The sequence below is a fragment of the Syngnathus leptorhynchus genome, chromosome 20 (genome assembly GCF_054491065.1).
Source record: "Syngnathus leptorhynchus isolate UIUO chromosome 20, UIUO_Slep, whole genome shotgun sequence".
NCBI lineage: Eukaryota > Metazoa > Chordata > Actinopteri > Syngnathiformes > Syngnathidae > Syngnathus > Syngnathus leptorhynchus.
In genome coordinates, this window is record NC_141214.1 from 1,025,549 (window position 1) to 1,042,890 (window position 17,342).

A 17,342-nucleotide genomic window follows, 5' to 3' on the forward strand; every position below is an offset into this window, starting at 1 on the left:
TTTGTGCTAAGAATGTGCATTTGCTGGAGTGCATCGGCCCTTACATGCCGTAGGTGAAGTATTGAATTCCTCTCTGTTGCGCCCGCCCGCCCCGACCAGTTCTCGGTGCCAGTTAGATGCTTGCCGGGGCCTCTTGGAATCCGACCGTAACTATCTCCTCTAATCAGACGGGGAGAATCAGTGCACTGTGAGAGACCCCTCTCGGTGCTTGACATTAAAAACACACTGCGGGTATAGAGGGAGGAACATTGTCAATCTGCTATTGAGGATTTGACTGCCGTCTCCTCTGCTTCTCTGTCATCACGATTTCAAGTGCAGCTATTGCATGACTATAAATAAATAAGCTCAGCGCTATAATCTTGATCATCTTGCTCATTCCACACATTGTGACCAAGATCTGACACAATACCAAAAAAGGGCATGAGTGGGAGCCATCCATCATTTCATTGTTCATTTTGCACGCCTTAAGACTTATTGTGTTTAGCTCCGCCCAAAAACTCTGCATGGTTCAATTACCCTTCTATAAAATCACGATTGCCTTCTTGTGTCTGAATCTGCTTTTTGTCTCTATATGGAAGTTGGAGAACTTACTGAAGAGAGCCCGTGGAGAAATAGATCCTCCTGCAGAAATGACAAATAGTGTTACACGCTTCATCTTACATGCATAACACCTTGATCCTCTCACACGTACACATGACTATGCATCCATCCAAATGGCGTCTTCTCCCCAGTAAGAGGGCTTTGATAATTACCTCATTACCATGAGTACTTTGGTTTGATTGATGGAATGTGTTTGAACACAAACTATCACAGTTAAGCTCAAATTGCTTACAACTACAATATGTCAGCGTAATTGGAATTGGAGCCAGCAGTACGTTACAATTGACAATGTTGAGCGAGAGATAAAAAGACGGAATTTTAAATTCATTCCCTGAGATATTGCCCATGTTGGACCAATAAATGAATCAATGGGTGGCGACTGATCCGTCATCTCTTTCAATTTTTTTTTTTTTCATCTGCTGAGGACAAATACCTGGACAGTCGTCAAACATCGAGTTGAATCCTTTCTGGGTGTTTGCCAGTTCCATTTGTAATACTTTTCATCTCTGTTTTCTCCCCCTAAAGAACACTCATGCCAAATAAATAATCGTTTATCGAGAAGAGCGAAAAGCTATTTTCCAAAACATGATTAAAGACCTATTTAAAAAGGATTGCTTCTTCATTGTCCGCGGACTGTATTGGCCTTTCTTTGAGCAAGTTCAGACTGAGCCAATGATGTTTTTTATTAATCTGATCAAATTAGTCATTGTAAAATGTGTCGGTCTGCTTCAAATGTGCTTTTTCTTCCAAAAAATCCAATTGAATTTACGGCGTTTTGAAAATACAGTTTGCTGTATGCGGAAGGTCTCGCTTGATGTCATTATTGACCCTGGCTTATTGTTACTCTTAGATGTTTCTCCACAAAAAAGATTTTGTTGTCTCACCTTGACCAAAAGCTAAAAAATCCACCAAAGGCAAAATCCCCATAAAAGGGAATTAAAATACATACCATACCTATTGTATAAGTGTCCACAAATGATCTATTTGCCATCTTTTTGACTTTTGCAGGCCACCTTCTAAGCAGCTATTTGATGTGAACCCTCAATTTCTCAAGTGTCACTGGAGGTATTTGGAAAGAACTCGTGTGTGTCTCCTACTACGTTGCTAGTCGTGGAACAGCCATTTGTTCCGAGGGTGGGATTCATGCTGCGGATTAGAGTGAAAAGCCCCCCAACATGCTGCTTCTTTTTTCCGGACTTACATGAATAGAAATGTGCCTGAGGGTGGATTCTCTGTCCACAGTCAGCAGACAAAGGTGGTTATGAGCCATTTCTTTTTTTTAACACTGCATGAATAAAACACACAAAGGATGTGAATGTACACACACACACACACACAAGTTGGCAAATATGAACCTTTCAGGTCGACAACGTTGTACTCTTGGCATCCAATCTGGCAAAATATTGAATCATCAATCAGTTAGAGTTAAAGACTTACGTATATGTGACTGAGATGGGGGAATAATAAGTAAAATTTGGTTCTGAGTAACTCATATGATGATCGTGCCACCTTTACACGCACACGGAACATGCTGACATCCGCCGACATGGGGCTCTGAACTGAACTCTGAAAAAGTCATTCCGAAAAAAAGTGTTGAGAGAAGTCGGGGTTCTCTTTCATGTAGATTACATGTGACGCATTGTTTGACTAAGACTCTTTGTGGTCATGTTTGACGTTTGGGAGGATTTGACTGTAACGCATTCCTGGTGTGTGTTGTGAAATCTTTTCTGGCTGTGCAACCTCTGCGGGTCAATTTTGAGATTGTTTTTAACTGTCTGAACACTCGTGTCCGGTGTGAGATTCTCTCTTGCCTCAGGCCATTGAGCCGAGTGTGAGGAAATGATCATCTCTAGCAAGCAGCAAGATGCCAATGAACATTTGAAGCCATGATAGAGTACATACGCCCAAGGCGTCATGTTGGATGTGTTCACCTACAGCGAAGGAGCAGATAGATCAAAATTATTGGATGCGGGAACGCTCACCTCCAGCATTTTAGATAGGGATCAAATAGGATCGAATATCTATGGAGAACAAGACTTTATTTATTTTTTTAGTTCACCGCTCTCATATTTTCTCGAGAATTGTAGTTATGAGCTTCTTGCATAGATATATATATATTTTTCCATTTGCTGTCCTTTAATCATATTTGCAAGATAATGGTAATTAGACTACAAGATCGTGCAGAGATGTACTTATTATGATTTTATAGACAAACAATACTAAGGAGAGTTGGGGGGCGTCGTGAAATATTGTCTTCCTCCTAGGAGGGCATGAGAGAAAATAATTGAGAAGCACATCTCTAAGTAACATCCGGTGAGTCTTTTTCCCAAGGTGTGGGTAGATCTTGTGCTCATAAATGAATCAGTCAGGCAAAACACCTGCTGTGTGTGTGACATTTATCTGCTCTATTGAGCGTGCGTGCAAAGCATCTGATACTGATCAGCAATCCATCAGTCCTTGAAAACGCTTCTCACTTTTAATTGGCGGCCATTAACGAAAACACTGCGGGTTGTAAAATTTCTTATTTACTGTACATTGTGCTAGGTGGTTGAGTGTATCAGTTCTGTTGGCCCGCTATCCTGGTGATCAATATCATCTTAATCGTGACAGCACTCCCCGATAGGCACACAAAAAGATGGAGCTTGGCATTCATGTCAGTCTTTAATTTTCTTTGATAGTCTGTCTGTTCAGGGACGTAAAACCGTACAGACACATGCACGCACACAAAGTGACACCCCCCCCCACCACCAGCATTTTTGCTCTGGCTCGCTCAGACACTCCCTCTCACAAACAGGGAAAATCGAAATCACAAATCGGATTAACTCTACCCTGACACGCCGGTGAATTAAGCCCTTCCGTTGCTCTCCCATCGCCATTATGAAGGCATTGTCAGCGGCTGAATCGGTTACAGGTGCTACTTCCTCCCTCCCTCCCTTTCCAGCTCTCCATCTTGACTTTCTTGTGCTGCCCGTAATCACTGATGCACAAATCAAAACAAGAAGTAAATAGGAAGATGATTTAGTTTTGTTTATGGTTGTACAGTGTTTCAAATATACCGCCGGGTACGAGTCCTTCAATAGCTTCTATGAGGCTTTTTACAGGGGACCTGGAAAATCTGATAATCATAGGTGTCAAACTCGAGGCCCGGATCCAGCCCACCAGTGTGCAATAAAGCATACGTGTTTTACATCACATCATTTTCTATATTTAATTATTCTACACGTTTACTCAAGCGTAAGTTAGTGAAGCTCCAAAACTCCGTTGTAAACCGAGGCCCCCCTTGTGCGTCGTGACACTCTGCTGAAAATCCTTCATTGTGTTAAATTTCCCCACACACAAAGTGAGAAGCGACACAAGCTGAGCTGTGGAAAATGCCTTGAAGGGTTTATGTTCCTCACGGAGCATCAGAGTTTGGAATGAAGAACTCTGATGACAGGGAAAGAAAGAGCAACATGTTTCCCTTGTGTTGGTTGGCAGTGTGAAAGCTTCCAGCATTCTCACCCATCCATTAGGGAAAACCTGCCGAGCATCCAAGAAAAGAAAGCTGCTTGGCAATCAATGAGCCACAGCGGCTAGTATTATTTATGCATCTGCAGTACCTTTTCTTTCTTTCTTTGTAATTCAATTGTTTGTTTTTTTGATCCAGGGTGCAGTGATCACGCCAGCCATGGACCACACTATGTCCATGCAGCCTGCCAGCATGATGGGTCCCCTCACCCAACAGATGAACCATCTGTCCCTCGGCACTACAGGAAGTGTGAGTACCTTTTGCTTGTGGACTGATACTCTTCATTTATATGATTAGATTAGATAATTCTATTTCATTTCAATCCTTGTGCAAAATATGTCAATATTGGTTGACATTGTCAGAGAGGTAGCACAGGCCTTAACGTTTAACCGCAATGTGCGACGTGTCAGCGGCGTGCGTGTTGGTCCTGTCAAGAATGACCAAGCCTCCACGTAATCTGCCCCAGCTGCGCTAACAGCCAGGATTAGACATACTCTAGGCTAATCCACAATGATGGCTTTTGATATCTGATCATTTGTACAAGAGGTACAAGGTAAAAGCTGTCTTGAATTTTCTTTCTGTCTGCTTATTATTTCTCCATCGGTCAACTGCACACACATAAAACACGTGATAGTCGCAGTGGCTAGTTGAGTTAAATGAAGTGGACTTGATGTTGGAAAAAAGAAATAGATGCATGCATGTAATCTGGGGGGGGGGGGGTCATCCAGCAACCTGGTTGGTTTCCATATAAGGCAAGCACGGCCGATGCAGTTATCTGGAAAACACACGCAGTGGTGTAAACTAAATCAGTTTATCATTGAACCGTAGAGCTTGGTGAAAATGCGGTTTAACTGTGAAGGCCAGTGACCTCGTAAGGAGGCGCCACACCTCAGAATACTCTTGGCTGATCGGCAAACTCCGCCTGTGTACGGTTGCGGCTGGACAAAAGAATCCAACGTCCCTGGTTTGGTGCTTTCCGAGAAATGTGTCTTGTTGACAATCAGCTTGGATGTTTGGTCTGTTGTGAAGGAGAAGTTGGGAAAACTTCACCTTGTGCTGAGAAAGTGTGACTCAGTCTATTGGTCATTGCGTTGGAATTTGTTTTCGTTTTTTACCCACCACAAGAAAAGGCTGTGAAAATGAAAATATCAGATGCATTGCAAACGACGCCACCACTTACGTATTGAACAGAATATGGACGTACGCTGATTGTCATGATTTATGTGTCATTTGGGGTCAGAAAATTGAATTTCTAACGTATCGCATTGTCTTCTCTTGGTATGGTGAAGCACTTTAAAGTGTCAAATATCAACATACAGCATAAGTAAAGTCATTATGGAGATGTTTTATTCAACAACCACAGAACGACCATTTTTTTTTTTTATCTTTATAATAAACAGCATTGGTTTCAATGTCATTTGTTCTGATTTCCTCCCTGAATATGTTCGCAGGAGGCTTTATTACTTTGAAACAATCAAAGAACATTGTAGCCCGAGCGTCTGTTAGTGTTTTCACAGCTCACTAAATCTCATATAGATGCAAAACGGCGCTCCCCGGTTGGTGTCAGGTCGCGCTGAATCAAATAGTTGTCAAAACACAACCTGCATGTGTTTAAAGCACTTCACTGTCACAAGCAGTATAGCCTCAACCAACAGCAGCATTTACCAAAGCACCTTAGGCGCGCTAGTTATGGATGACATAGACGTGCCATCCGTAGTTCTTGGTGATTTATGATTCTCTTGCTCATTTATTTGCCACCAGCCAGGTCTCAACACTTAGCGAGAGTCTATCAGTCATGCGTTCCGATGACACACGGATGGCGCATATTAGCTTTTTCCTCTTTTCTTTGGCTTTGCATGCGTCTTTGAGTGGAGGCGGGCGGGCGGCAGTGTTTGACATGACAAGAGGTGACCTTCACTCCGCCGTGTCTATCTATCTGTCCTTTTTCTGTCATCCTATATACGAGCCATGTTTCTGTTGTCATGGTGACAGTGGTAATTGACAGCTTCAATGTCCGTCCACAGAAGACAGATTTGTGAGAGGCACCGGCCATTCCTTTATTGATGGAAAATCGCAGATTCCACTTTTGTAAGCTTTCTCTACAATCTTCTTGATGGTTTCTTCAGGCCCAAGTGTTAATTGGAACTATGTTGTCAAATGTACAGATTCTTATATTATATGATATTATATGATATTATTAGCGCTGCTTAAATAGCTTAACTAATGCTTATGGTTAAAGAGAAAATTTTATTGAATCTTCTTGTTCAAGCAAAATTGAATTCAATATGGAGTTCTGCAGCCAAGCCAAATATAACATTTCAAATGGACAGTCTCCTTTTGACAGGTACATTCCAATATTGCTAATTATCTCTTTCTTCACTTCATTTGCTTTCATGCAGCCTTCAGAAGTGAGTCGGCTGAATGGGTAAATGGGAAGGAGAAGATAAAAAAAAAAAAGAGAGGGAAAAATTGGTATGCATGATTCTGATTTGCCAAGGAGAAGGTCACTTGAACAATTTCATAGGCTCTTTTAGATGATGGCAGGATGAGAGGAAGTGACAGGAAGGTGCACGAGAAGAAGGCTCGTGGTAATGTGTCACCAAGTCTGGCTTTTTCACCTCAGCCCTTTGTGAGCGGGACAATCCAGACAGTGAGATAACCTTAAAGTCACCGAGAGTCACTCTGGCATAACAACTTCCCATCTCGGGGCATCCTCCTGGCCGTGTATAGCAGCTACGTTGGGGAGGGGGGAGGGGGTTAATCATCCATGCCTATGGCCTTTAGCTTCTCTCATTAGCAGCGAGCGGTGGAGCCATACCCGATCCATTAGCAACAGCGCTTGTAATGACACTTCACCGGCACCACCGGGCCTGCAGCCAAATAATGCTATTACTACATCCTACATTGGACTGCTGTCACATATTCTAACCACCAGTAAGGGGGAGGGGGGTGGCTGGGAGAATGAAGCAAGGACTTACACTTCCTTTTTCTGGGCTGGAGTGTGGAGGTGAAGAGGAAGCCCGTTGGCTTTTATCTGATTCCACATCCGTTTGCACTGTATTGCAGCAGCATTATCATCTATGATATGATGCATTGGTGGGGGAGGTCCATCATAAAAAATATGCAGATAAGTCATATGCAGGCATGTTGTCATTAAAATAGCCGGACAAATAAGGCCTGAGTGTTCTTTCATGTTGCATGTGAAAGTGTAACCCAACCTGTGTCACATCTGTAAAACGTCCATCATGGTGCGAGCTAAGAGCCACTTAAAAGGGGCATGGGGAAAGCGTGACTAAAGGAATGGACGCCACAAGTAAGGGGGCCTTCCCTTTCTTCTCTTTTTGCTCCTCCTTTCATTCCCTGTAGCGGCCTCACTTGTGGCCTTGCACATTTGCCTGCCTGTGAAGTCTTGATGATACAGCGGGACATTTCCTTCTCCTCCTCCTCCTCCTTTTTTGCTAGTTTACCTCACATGCTCCTCTCTTTGGCTCTCATGTAGAGTGCTCTGGTATTCTTTTGGCGCCCTCCAAAGGACATTGGGTGAACAAAATGAGTTTTTGAAGACCAACATTTTACACCAAGTAACACACAAAACTCTGAATAAACCATCCTTATGACGCACAATAAAAAAGCAGTCATCCAAATTCAGACAGCAGTTTTATCATTACATTAATATATATTGCACATAACACATAAATATCAATAAAAAGTAATGATTACAACAAAATCATCTATGACAAAGCACCTTTACATTCCGCATTTCCTTGTCTCTGGTCATTTCTTTGTGACAATTGTCTGTGCAAATTAAAATAGGACTTGAATGCAGCTCACCCAAATCTACCTCGGCAATTGTGGCTATAAAATAATAACAAAGACGACAGAGACTCTCCACCCTTCACTTTTCAGCCACAATTATGTATAAAACTAAAAATCTAGTCCTCTTGACTGTTAAGATCATTTCTGAAATGATTGTTTGCAGGGATGCTAATGCATGTCATTTGTGTGTGTTTCAGTATATGACTGCCGCCGCTGCCGCCGCCGCCGCAGCAGCGCCTATGCAAGGGACCTACATTCCCCAGTACACTCCTGTGCCTCCAACAGCCGTCCCTGTCGAAGTAAGACTTCCAGGCAGCGTGTGCTTAGAATCAATAATCGCCAGACAATTTACCAAAAGACTTACTTCATTACTCCTGACAGCCCAATCACTTACGCTCCCATAACATTAACCATTTGTGAACCAACTCACAAATAGCCTCTTAACAAACAATTTTTTTTTAAAGCATACTTTCAATTGCTCTTCTTTTACAAATAAATGCGCTGGCCCACTACCAATAAATATAAATAAAAAAGCACAAGCAAAGCAAGCTGACTCAGAGGTTTTACGAGAAACCCTCTATTGCCGTAACTTTAAAATTGTCCAGGATGTTATTACCTTACTCAGCATGCTGACTAAGGCAAAAAAAAAAAAAACTTTTACCTGATGTCCTCCTTTGCCTGGACTTTGAAATAACGTAGTATTCATTCATTTGGCTGGCATGCAATGTTCCAATGCATCTCTAGGATCATTTCAGGTTTCTTTGAAATTGCAAAAATTCAATGACAACCTTTTTTGCTCAGCAAGACATAAATCTGACTGTCATCCGCACGGCAGTGGAAGGAAATGTCATGTTTTCAGAGGATGGAATTTAGAGGCAGTAAATAAAATTGCTATCTCGGGATATCATCTCCAAAACATGCTCACCCTACTTCCTAGTATTTTCCATTGAAGTAGCTTCTGGAGCATATGACAAATCATGAACGCGGAATGTCTGGCAGCTGACACTGTGGTCATATTTAGATGGACTATCAGTCGTGTGTCAGATGACAGGAGCTCGAGTGAGATGCAGTGCGGCCGCCGCTGTCTCCCTCCCCCCCCCCCCCCCACACACACACACACACACACGCACACACGCTCTGGCATCGTTGGTAGCCGAAACACACGCACATCTATCAGCCGCAGCGCTGTGGCTAGCCCCGCAAGCACAGACAATGACAGTTTCCCCTTGACGGACACATTAGTTTCTCCTCTCTTCTCATGCAGAAGCGGGAAGGCGGCAGAGAGATGTAGTCGTAGTGTCGCCTCAGGCCCCTGTTTAGCGTTTCCATCTTCCTCGCCAGTGTCCACTCAGTGGCCCGGCGGATATCAATGCATCATGTGGTGTCTGGAGGTCTGATATATAGACAGCTTGCAGTATCCTTGAGAGCTTGTTAAAAGTGATTGACATGATGCGGCCAAGCATAGTTCCAAGCTAAAACAGGTTGTTGTGAACAACTGCTTTGTGCATATATTAAAAAGAAAATCTGACGGCTCACTCGCTAGCCGCAAAAATAAACGGCCGCATTCTGTGTGTTATTTGTTTTCTCAATAATGCTATGCACACAGGTGCGTCTGCACTGTACGTTTTTCAATTATGAGCGCACTGTCTGTTTGTCATCCCAATTTCCTTATTAGCTTCATTATTAGATAAATGACATTTGGAAATGGAAATGTTGTTCACTGCTTAAATGAACTGGCTTGCTCTGTAAATGAAATGTTCAAATTCAAGACAGCCTGATACCTGATTATGAACCACCCAACCAAATTGGGAAGCTCTATTGCCACTTGAATCCCATATTTATTATCAAGGCTGCCTATGTGATTATCTCTCCTATTTTACGTATAGTGTGCATGGGGAGCTTGTATTTGAAGTTGACCCTTGACCTCAATGTGGGTTCTCAGGGAGTGGTGACGGATGCCTCCCCCCAGACTCCCTCATCACAGGAAGTGACTGGCCAGCAACAACAGATCCAAGTGGACGGTGGCGCCGACCACGTTTCTGCTTACTCGTACCAGTCCAAGTAAGTCCAAAATGGAAAGAAAGGTCAGTTATGTTTGTTGTTTCCGACCGCTACGCGACTCAATCGGCAGACTATAATATAGTGGGCTTGTGGAATGCATGTGACTATGACACAAGAAATGGTTGAAATTTTATTTTGTCCTTTTAAACTGAGAATACAGTCTAAAGCCTTTTAATTTGCTTGTCTTATTTATTTATTGTGACTATAAAAAGAAATGGCTTTTATTTGAATAGGTTGAACAGCACTATGGAATGTGATTTTAATACGTTCCCAAATGCATGTCATACATAAATTGTGTCCTTGCTGACAACTGACGTTTTTGTTGCACTATAAAACCTGATGAGTTAGTTCATTTCAAATGGTCTGAGGATTGCAACGATTCATTTAGTTGAATACATTAATTAACTCAAATTACAATCATACAATAATGCAGATATTGATTTTTCGACTTCATTATGACTCAAAATAAATTGACTTTCATTTGCATAGCTCTATTTGAACTTTGAGGTACATCTTCACATAGCGATGACACATGGTCAGGAGCAACTTGGGTTTAAGTATCCTGCTTGAAGACATTTCAACATGCTTCGGTTCGGACTTTTGTGACACGTGAAGGTTACGAGTTGAGACTTCCTTGCTACTTGCGTGCCTCTGGCAGTGGCAGCATTTGGAACTTTTCTGATTCTGTTCAGACTGCCTCAGCCTGGAAGGTCATCTTTATTGCTTTTTCTTTTGCTCTATTTTGATTGCAACTGTATCTTTTCTCTCTCCATGTGTTCTCCTTTCCCATCAGATAGCAACGGCCTGAGAGAATGTTCCTGTGACAGCGTTGCCTTGAGACATAAGGTGGCTGCACTGTGAATGTGAGGGGGGAATGTAGGGGAAGGAAGGAAAAAAAAAAAAAGAAAAAGGAGATTGCTTCCAGATTGCCCAGGCACCAAAAAGAGACACTTTTTTTCATTTTCTACCTGGTCAACTAGGAAAAAAAAAAAAACAAGGAAGCATTGGATGCTGAGAAAAAGGGTTTGGGATATTGTGGGGGCACAGTGCAAAGAAATGAAATTTTACGTGTGAAAACCTGCCCAAAGGGCTGGGCTGAAGGAAGGTAGGTAGGTAGGAAATTTTCTCAAAGAAAATTCTCATCCAATTTAACAAACAAAAAAAAGCAAAAACAACAAAAAATACAGAAAAAGACAAAAAAAAAGGTTGAATGTGAAGTTTATTTTGTAATTAGAAAGAGGGAGTCATGTTTGAGATACACACAGAGATTGTCTTCCTCAGATACTAAGCTAAACGTTGTTTTCAATATTTTTTATGTTCTAGTGTTAAATTTTACTTTTCTAGATATATTTGAGGGAAAAAAAGTGTTGGTTTGTTTTTGTTTTTTTGTTGTTTCTTTCTTGAATCTTCATGGCCTTAATTTTAAGGGCGCCAGTGACTTTTTTTGCAAGTTCAAGTCTGACGTCTGGTTGGGGGCGGAGTCGGGGGGCAACACACAACAGAAACATAAGCGAATCAGTATTTTGGACCACTTGGAAGGTTTGAGAAACTGGATGTGTCATTTAAAGAGGAAACAGAATCTATCACATAAGCTGTACAGATTTAATAGAGAAGAGCTTTTTTTCTTTTCTTTCTTTTCTTCACAAGAAGAATGCTTTGATAATGATTATGTCAGATGTAACAATGTGTTAAAAGAACTAAATGCCTGTTGCGGAAAGACTTGAGCTCTGAAGAGATTTTTTCACCATGAGGAAGTAAAAAAAAAAAAAAAAAAAAGAAAACTATAAGGAAACGTCCTGCGTCTCAGATGCAGTCTGTCAGCAAAACCGCTGAACTCGCTTTTTTTTTAATGGTCATCATTATTATTTACCAAGCAATGTTGCTGTCAATGACATTACAGCTTTTTATCTGCCACATTTTACATTTTTTTATGAGCTTTAAGATGTTTTTAGCCCGCTTTGCTTGTCACACTGCGAATCTTAAAAAAAAAAAAAAAAACCACGAGAAAAAAAATGTATAAAACGTACAAAAATATTTAAAAAAAAAATGGCAGTGAAACAAAAACAGTAGAGTATAGGAGCTTATGGTTGAGATCAATCAGTGCAAAAGCAATAGAGGAAATTGTTGACAATTTCTGTAGTCTTTCCTAGTTGTGGATCAAATGCAGCCCATGGACGGCCATTTTTATACCAAAGATGAAGATACACTCTGAACCAGAGGTTGTTGTTTTGTTTTGTTTTTCCCCCGTCTCATTTTTATTTTTTGTTGGTTGTTGTTGATGTTAATGATGTTGTTGATGTTGATATTGCCGTTGTTCTTGTTGTTGATGTTGTTGCTCTTGTTGTTGTTGTTTTTTTTTACCTTGACGGCCGGACCAGTCCTTAAGGATCCTTCATAAGACATGCACACACACACACACACACACTCACATGTCAACTCGTACTTTGATGCATGACGTGGCACCAGTGGCAGTTTTCTTATTTTCTTTTCATTTTAATGTCATATTTTTGATCAAACAGCCTGAGTGAAATGTACTTTTTTTTTTTGAATATCACACAGGGGAAATTTGTGTCAACTGATTAAGGAATGTTGCTCTTGTCCTCTGGTTTTTGCTCTCAATCAACTCTCTCTTTGTATACAAAATTATTAACTTGCCTGTCGTGTTTTAGACACTTCGAAGTGATTTCTAACCAAAATAAAACAAATGAGGGTTATTAGGTCAATTATATTTGAAAGATGAATTTCAGCCATTGAAAGCCCACTGTTCACATATTTATCATCATATGTTGTTATCTTAACTGCTGTTAAACGGTAAGTAGGTACCATTAACCTAACCTGGCTGCCCAGTACGATGAGGCTAAAACGAAAAGAGGAATAACAGAATGTCGATATCACTTACGGCCTTCACCCGACTCTTCTTGGGTAGCACAACCAAACCACAGGTCATCTCATTGAATCATCATCATGTCTGGTGGGCATTCTTGCCCATGTTAAAGCAGCCTTGCACCCCCAAAACGTATTTGTCCCTGCTTCACTGGCACCACTAATGTGCCATAGGCCATGGCAGGTTCTTATTTTCCCTTGACTGTCATTCCCTCCCTTGTGCCCCATCTCATGCCCTCTATGAGTTTTTTGATTTTATTTGGTAGTGCAGAAGCAGAACCACAAACCAATTTCAGTCATCTTCCCAATGAGGCTTGACGGCTTCAATTTGTCTCCCTGTAGGACAATAGTATCCACTCCTGTGTCCCTCAAGATAACAATTTCTTCCAGAAAAAGCTTTGTGTTTGGTGATGATTGTAATTAAGCTGCACTCGGTCACCCAACCCTTCAAATCCGAAGTCCAGTGTTGTGCACTTTATTTTGGGAACTGATAGCAATGGAAAAATCAAGAAATGAAATCAGAGGTCCTTGATTGGGTTGAAGTCTGGGGGACAGTCCATCCACCAGCACATGATTTGACATTGGATCTGAGAATCTCCTCCTGGGACCGAACAGCAATTGGTGTTCTCCACGGCTTTTCCAGACTCGCTCTTGTCTGTGTTATATTCTGTGGCAGCCTGCTCCCGTTTGCAAAGCAAACAGGGCACCGTGGCGAATCTGCTCTATCTGATGTTCTCTGAGAAATGCCCATCAGACAGCTTGGTGCCAGGCTGTGAGCACAAGCCCCACTTGTGGATTTTGGATGAATACACCAACCCTCATGGAGTCTGTTCCTGACCGTTTGAGCAGACGCGTGCACTTTAGTGGACTACAGGGAGTCATTGGCAGTGATCAAGAGATCCAGGTCCTTCTATTCTGCTACGTTGTTGCCTTCCTGGTCTGCTAGCTTGGTAGCTCCTCCACACACGTGATGACAGTGCGCTAAAAGCCACAGCTAACCTGGCCCAAGCACATCAAAATGGGCCACAGGTGGAAGGGTGCTACTTGCGGCTCCTTTGCACAACATTAGGCGGTGAACTTAATTCACCATTGTGCGATAGCATTCGAACTGGATTTAATCCAGGTTGACTTGGACTGTGATGGTTGTGTTTTACTTATGTTCTCACAATCAAACTGTGCATTTAGTGCCTTTTAACTGAGCTTTCATATCATTCTGTATTTAAGAAGTAAAGCACATTAAGGAGCTTGCTTGAAAACTGTAACCTAACATTATCGCTTCGATATGGTGCTAAAGAATTGGCTGTCACTGGCTTGTGCCTTCAACCTCGTTTCATATTTGCCCCGCCCCACATTTGAAACAATCACCATTTTATTTTCCCCCGTGCTGACTTTTAATCGCTCCAGAGGTCAAACCCACAAGATCTCTCACGACAGTCAACCTCGTAACGTTAAGTCAAATCGACCTGCGCTGTCTTGAGTTTAACCTGCCACTCAAGCATCCATAGCTGGGCTTTACATCTTCTGAACTCCCCGGTCCCACTTTTATTTCCTTCCTGTCATTTCTTCATCCCCTGCACGCGCGAGGAGTCGTTTTACAAAGCAATTGCGTTTCTCAACGTGGGTACGGCCAAGGCGTAGCTATAAAGTTCTCCTGACATTAATTATCCAAATAGAAGTCATAATACAGAATGTGCACGTTGGCGAGTATAGCGATTCCCAGAAATGGCCTGAGATTCAATAGTAATGGAATTATGAGAGAGGGAAGAAAAACACCACAAATAGGAAGACATGCATCATTTTTGCTAATGGAGAATCAATGCGGGGAAAGAGGCATGAGTTTGCTCCTAGTGCACATTTATTATAGTTCCCCATAGATCTGAAATATGAGCGAGCTAAACAAACAGAAATGGAGTTTTCTTAATGGCGCGCCATCCGGGTGCTTGCTGCAAATTGTGTCTCATTTACATCCGTTTGTGGCCTCATCCTAAAGGCACTATCAGCATCATTGGTGCATCAATTGAACCCTGGAGTCGCTGGCTGGCTTCTCTTTGAAATGTGTACAGTCACTGCCCTCTGCAGGTGGACTATTTTGCACTCAAGGTAGTGTGGATGTGTCCAAAAATAATCGAATTGCAATTGTTTTTCTTGTATGTCAGGCCACGGGTTAGTCTTACACGAAAATAAAAATAAAATTAACTGCTGGAAGGCTGCCACCACACATGATGGTGTCAGGGAAGGGAAAAAAAACAAAAACAATCTACTGTGGCTTTAGCCATATTGTACTGAGCAGCCAGGACAATGACAGCATTTTTGCAGTTCAATGTTGATTGTGACCCTTTTTAATTTTCCTGGTACTCTAATGTGGTGACAAGTTAAAAAACAACAACACAAATATCAATCATCATGGTGCTTTTCAGTCCAAGTATATTTAAGGGGGGGGTGAATTTTGTCAGTTTGTTGACAATATCCTGCAGTAATGACCCTCATTTGTTTGTCACATCGAGCCTTTTCGTATTTTAAAAACGATACTACCGGAAACATGCAGTAAACGTTGGCAAATTTAGGACAGCTCGAACGTGATGTTCTGCACATGTATATACTGAGATATTTGATTAGAACAAAAAAATGACAAAAAAGAAAAAAAGGTGTTGTATCATCCTGTTTTCCCCTCACAGTTTTAGAATGATGTGCTATTTTTTTTTCCCAGTCTGTCACTCCTCTCACAGAATCTCTTCAGCTCTCCTTAAGTGTGTTAAGTGCGTCACTCTCAATGCACACGAGGCTGCTCCTATTGGTTCACTTACTTTCACCATCGGGTGGAAGCGAGAGACGTGGTTCAATAACTCATCACATGCCAGGCTAATACACACACATAATGCAGCAAGAAAATTGCTCCGAGTGCCCTGGCCAAAACTCACACACACACACACACACACACACACACACACACACACACACACACACACACACACACACACACACACAAACAAAACCCAGCAAGAACAGGGACCTCCTGCTTTTTAATTGATGCTTCGGTTGACTTTTGATGAAAGCTATTGATTGGCCACACAGGGCTCGGAGCGCAGTCATGAGTTAAATCAGCTCCTTGAGAAATACACCATGCATCAATCACTAGGAAAAAGGCTGACCAGGTTGTTGTTGTTATGAAGCGCCATAGGTAGAAGAGAAGAAAAAAAGAGAAAACTGCTACTTGGACAGCAGAGCGACTTTTCTTTTCTGTTGCTTTCTATTGCTTTTTTTTTTTTTTTTTTTTAATTTGTAATTTTTTTACTTCACTTGTCTTCAGCACCAGTCAGGCAGGCAGGCAGGACGTGTTCACGCCTCGCACATGCTGCTCAGTGTGTGTGATCTTTGAGAAGCTACGTGTACATCTGTGGATGTGAACTTGGATTTAATGAGTCTTTTTTTCCCTCTCTCTCTGATGAAGCTTTCAATTAAAAAAAAAACTGTCAAAAAGCACCAAAGACTGCTGTTATCATTCAATTTGCATAATGTGGGTATTTATGGAAGCATTCATTATGCAAACAACTTCCGTCGTTCTCATTTCAGAGGACCACCACGCGTTTGGAAGATGCTATCTTTTCCATATTTGCGATGGAAGCCCTGTTATTATGGGTGTGCTTGATGGCACCTGCTACACGCTTGACCTTGTATCTCAACATCCGGCTCATAATTACAGCCTTGGCAAATGGAGCACCCCCCCCCTTGATGGGATTACCCCCGATCACAGCTCAAGCGTACTTGATTGGGCGTAAAGTGGTCATAATCAAAGATGGAGGAGCATCCCGGTGGTTGGGGAGCCAATCGATGGCAATCAATCTTCCTCTTGGCTCTTATTTAAGCCCAATCAATGGGCGTCCTTGTCACCACCCGGAGACGCCTGTACAGTCGATACGGGCGGATGCGGTCGCCGCTTGCCTGAGAGCTTCTTCCCCCAGCAAGATGAAAGTAATGAGGGGGCCCTCTTTCAGATGAAGGACATCTTAATAGGGAACAATTGACTCCTTGGAATGGATTGAATGAATGTGGACATGCTCTCAAACGTGTCAGACGTATCTTGAGCCAGCCCAATAGTGATGCCTTGGTCACGAACCATCTGGTTCTTAGAGCTCTTTGAAGCCAAACAACCTCCTCGAGGTATATGCGTACATATGTAGTACTTGAGACAAGAAATGTGAAGCAACTGCAATTTAAACACTTTCAAGTGTATCAAGGTAACATATCGTCTTTTATTAGAGATGCACGCCTCTAATAAATCCATCTCTACATAGATATATACTAGATATAGATATTTCTAATACGATAGTGAATACTGAAGTCCCATTGAAAATAAACAGATCACACCTCATCTAATAAGATACGTCTTGACGGTCTTTTGAATTTTCTCTCTTTTAAATGTATGAAACACGTTCTGTTCAAGAGCCTATAAAATGCTTCGATCAGCAAGAGCCCG

The 17,342-nt window shown here is 42.0% G+C and overlaps 1 protein-coding gene across 6 annotated transcripts in view; it reads left to right on the forward strand.

Annotated features, from left to right (window-relative positions):
• The window catches only part of rbms3 (RNA binding motif, single stranded interacting protein), a 146,025-nt gene extending 129,869 nt beyond the window's left edge, over positions 1–16,156 (forward strand). For 5 of the 6 annotated variants that reach the window (XM_085900734.1, XM_085900738.1, XM_085900737.1 and 2 more), the window contains 4 exons: positions 4,247–4,357; positions 8,122–8,223; positions 9,867–10,008; positions 10,779–16,156. In XM_085900734.1, coding sequence (XP_085756860.1) covers positions 4,247–4,357; positions 8,122–8,223; positions 9,867–9,989 — 336 coding nt within the window. In that variant the 3' untranslated portion in view covers positions 9,990–10,008; positions 10,779–16,156. The remainder of the gene's footprint in view (positions 1–4,246; positions 4,358–8,121; positions 8,224–9,866; positions 10,009–10,778) is intronic. The other variant, XM_085900733.1, reaches the window with a different exon arrangement.
• Positions 16,157–17,342: the final 1,186 nt, after the last annotated feature.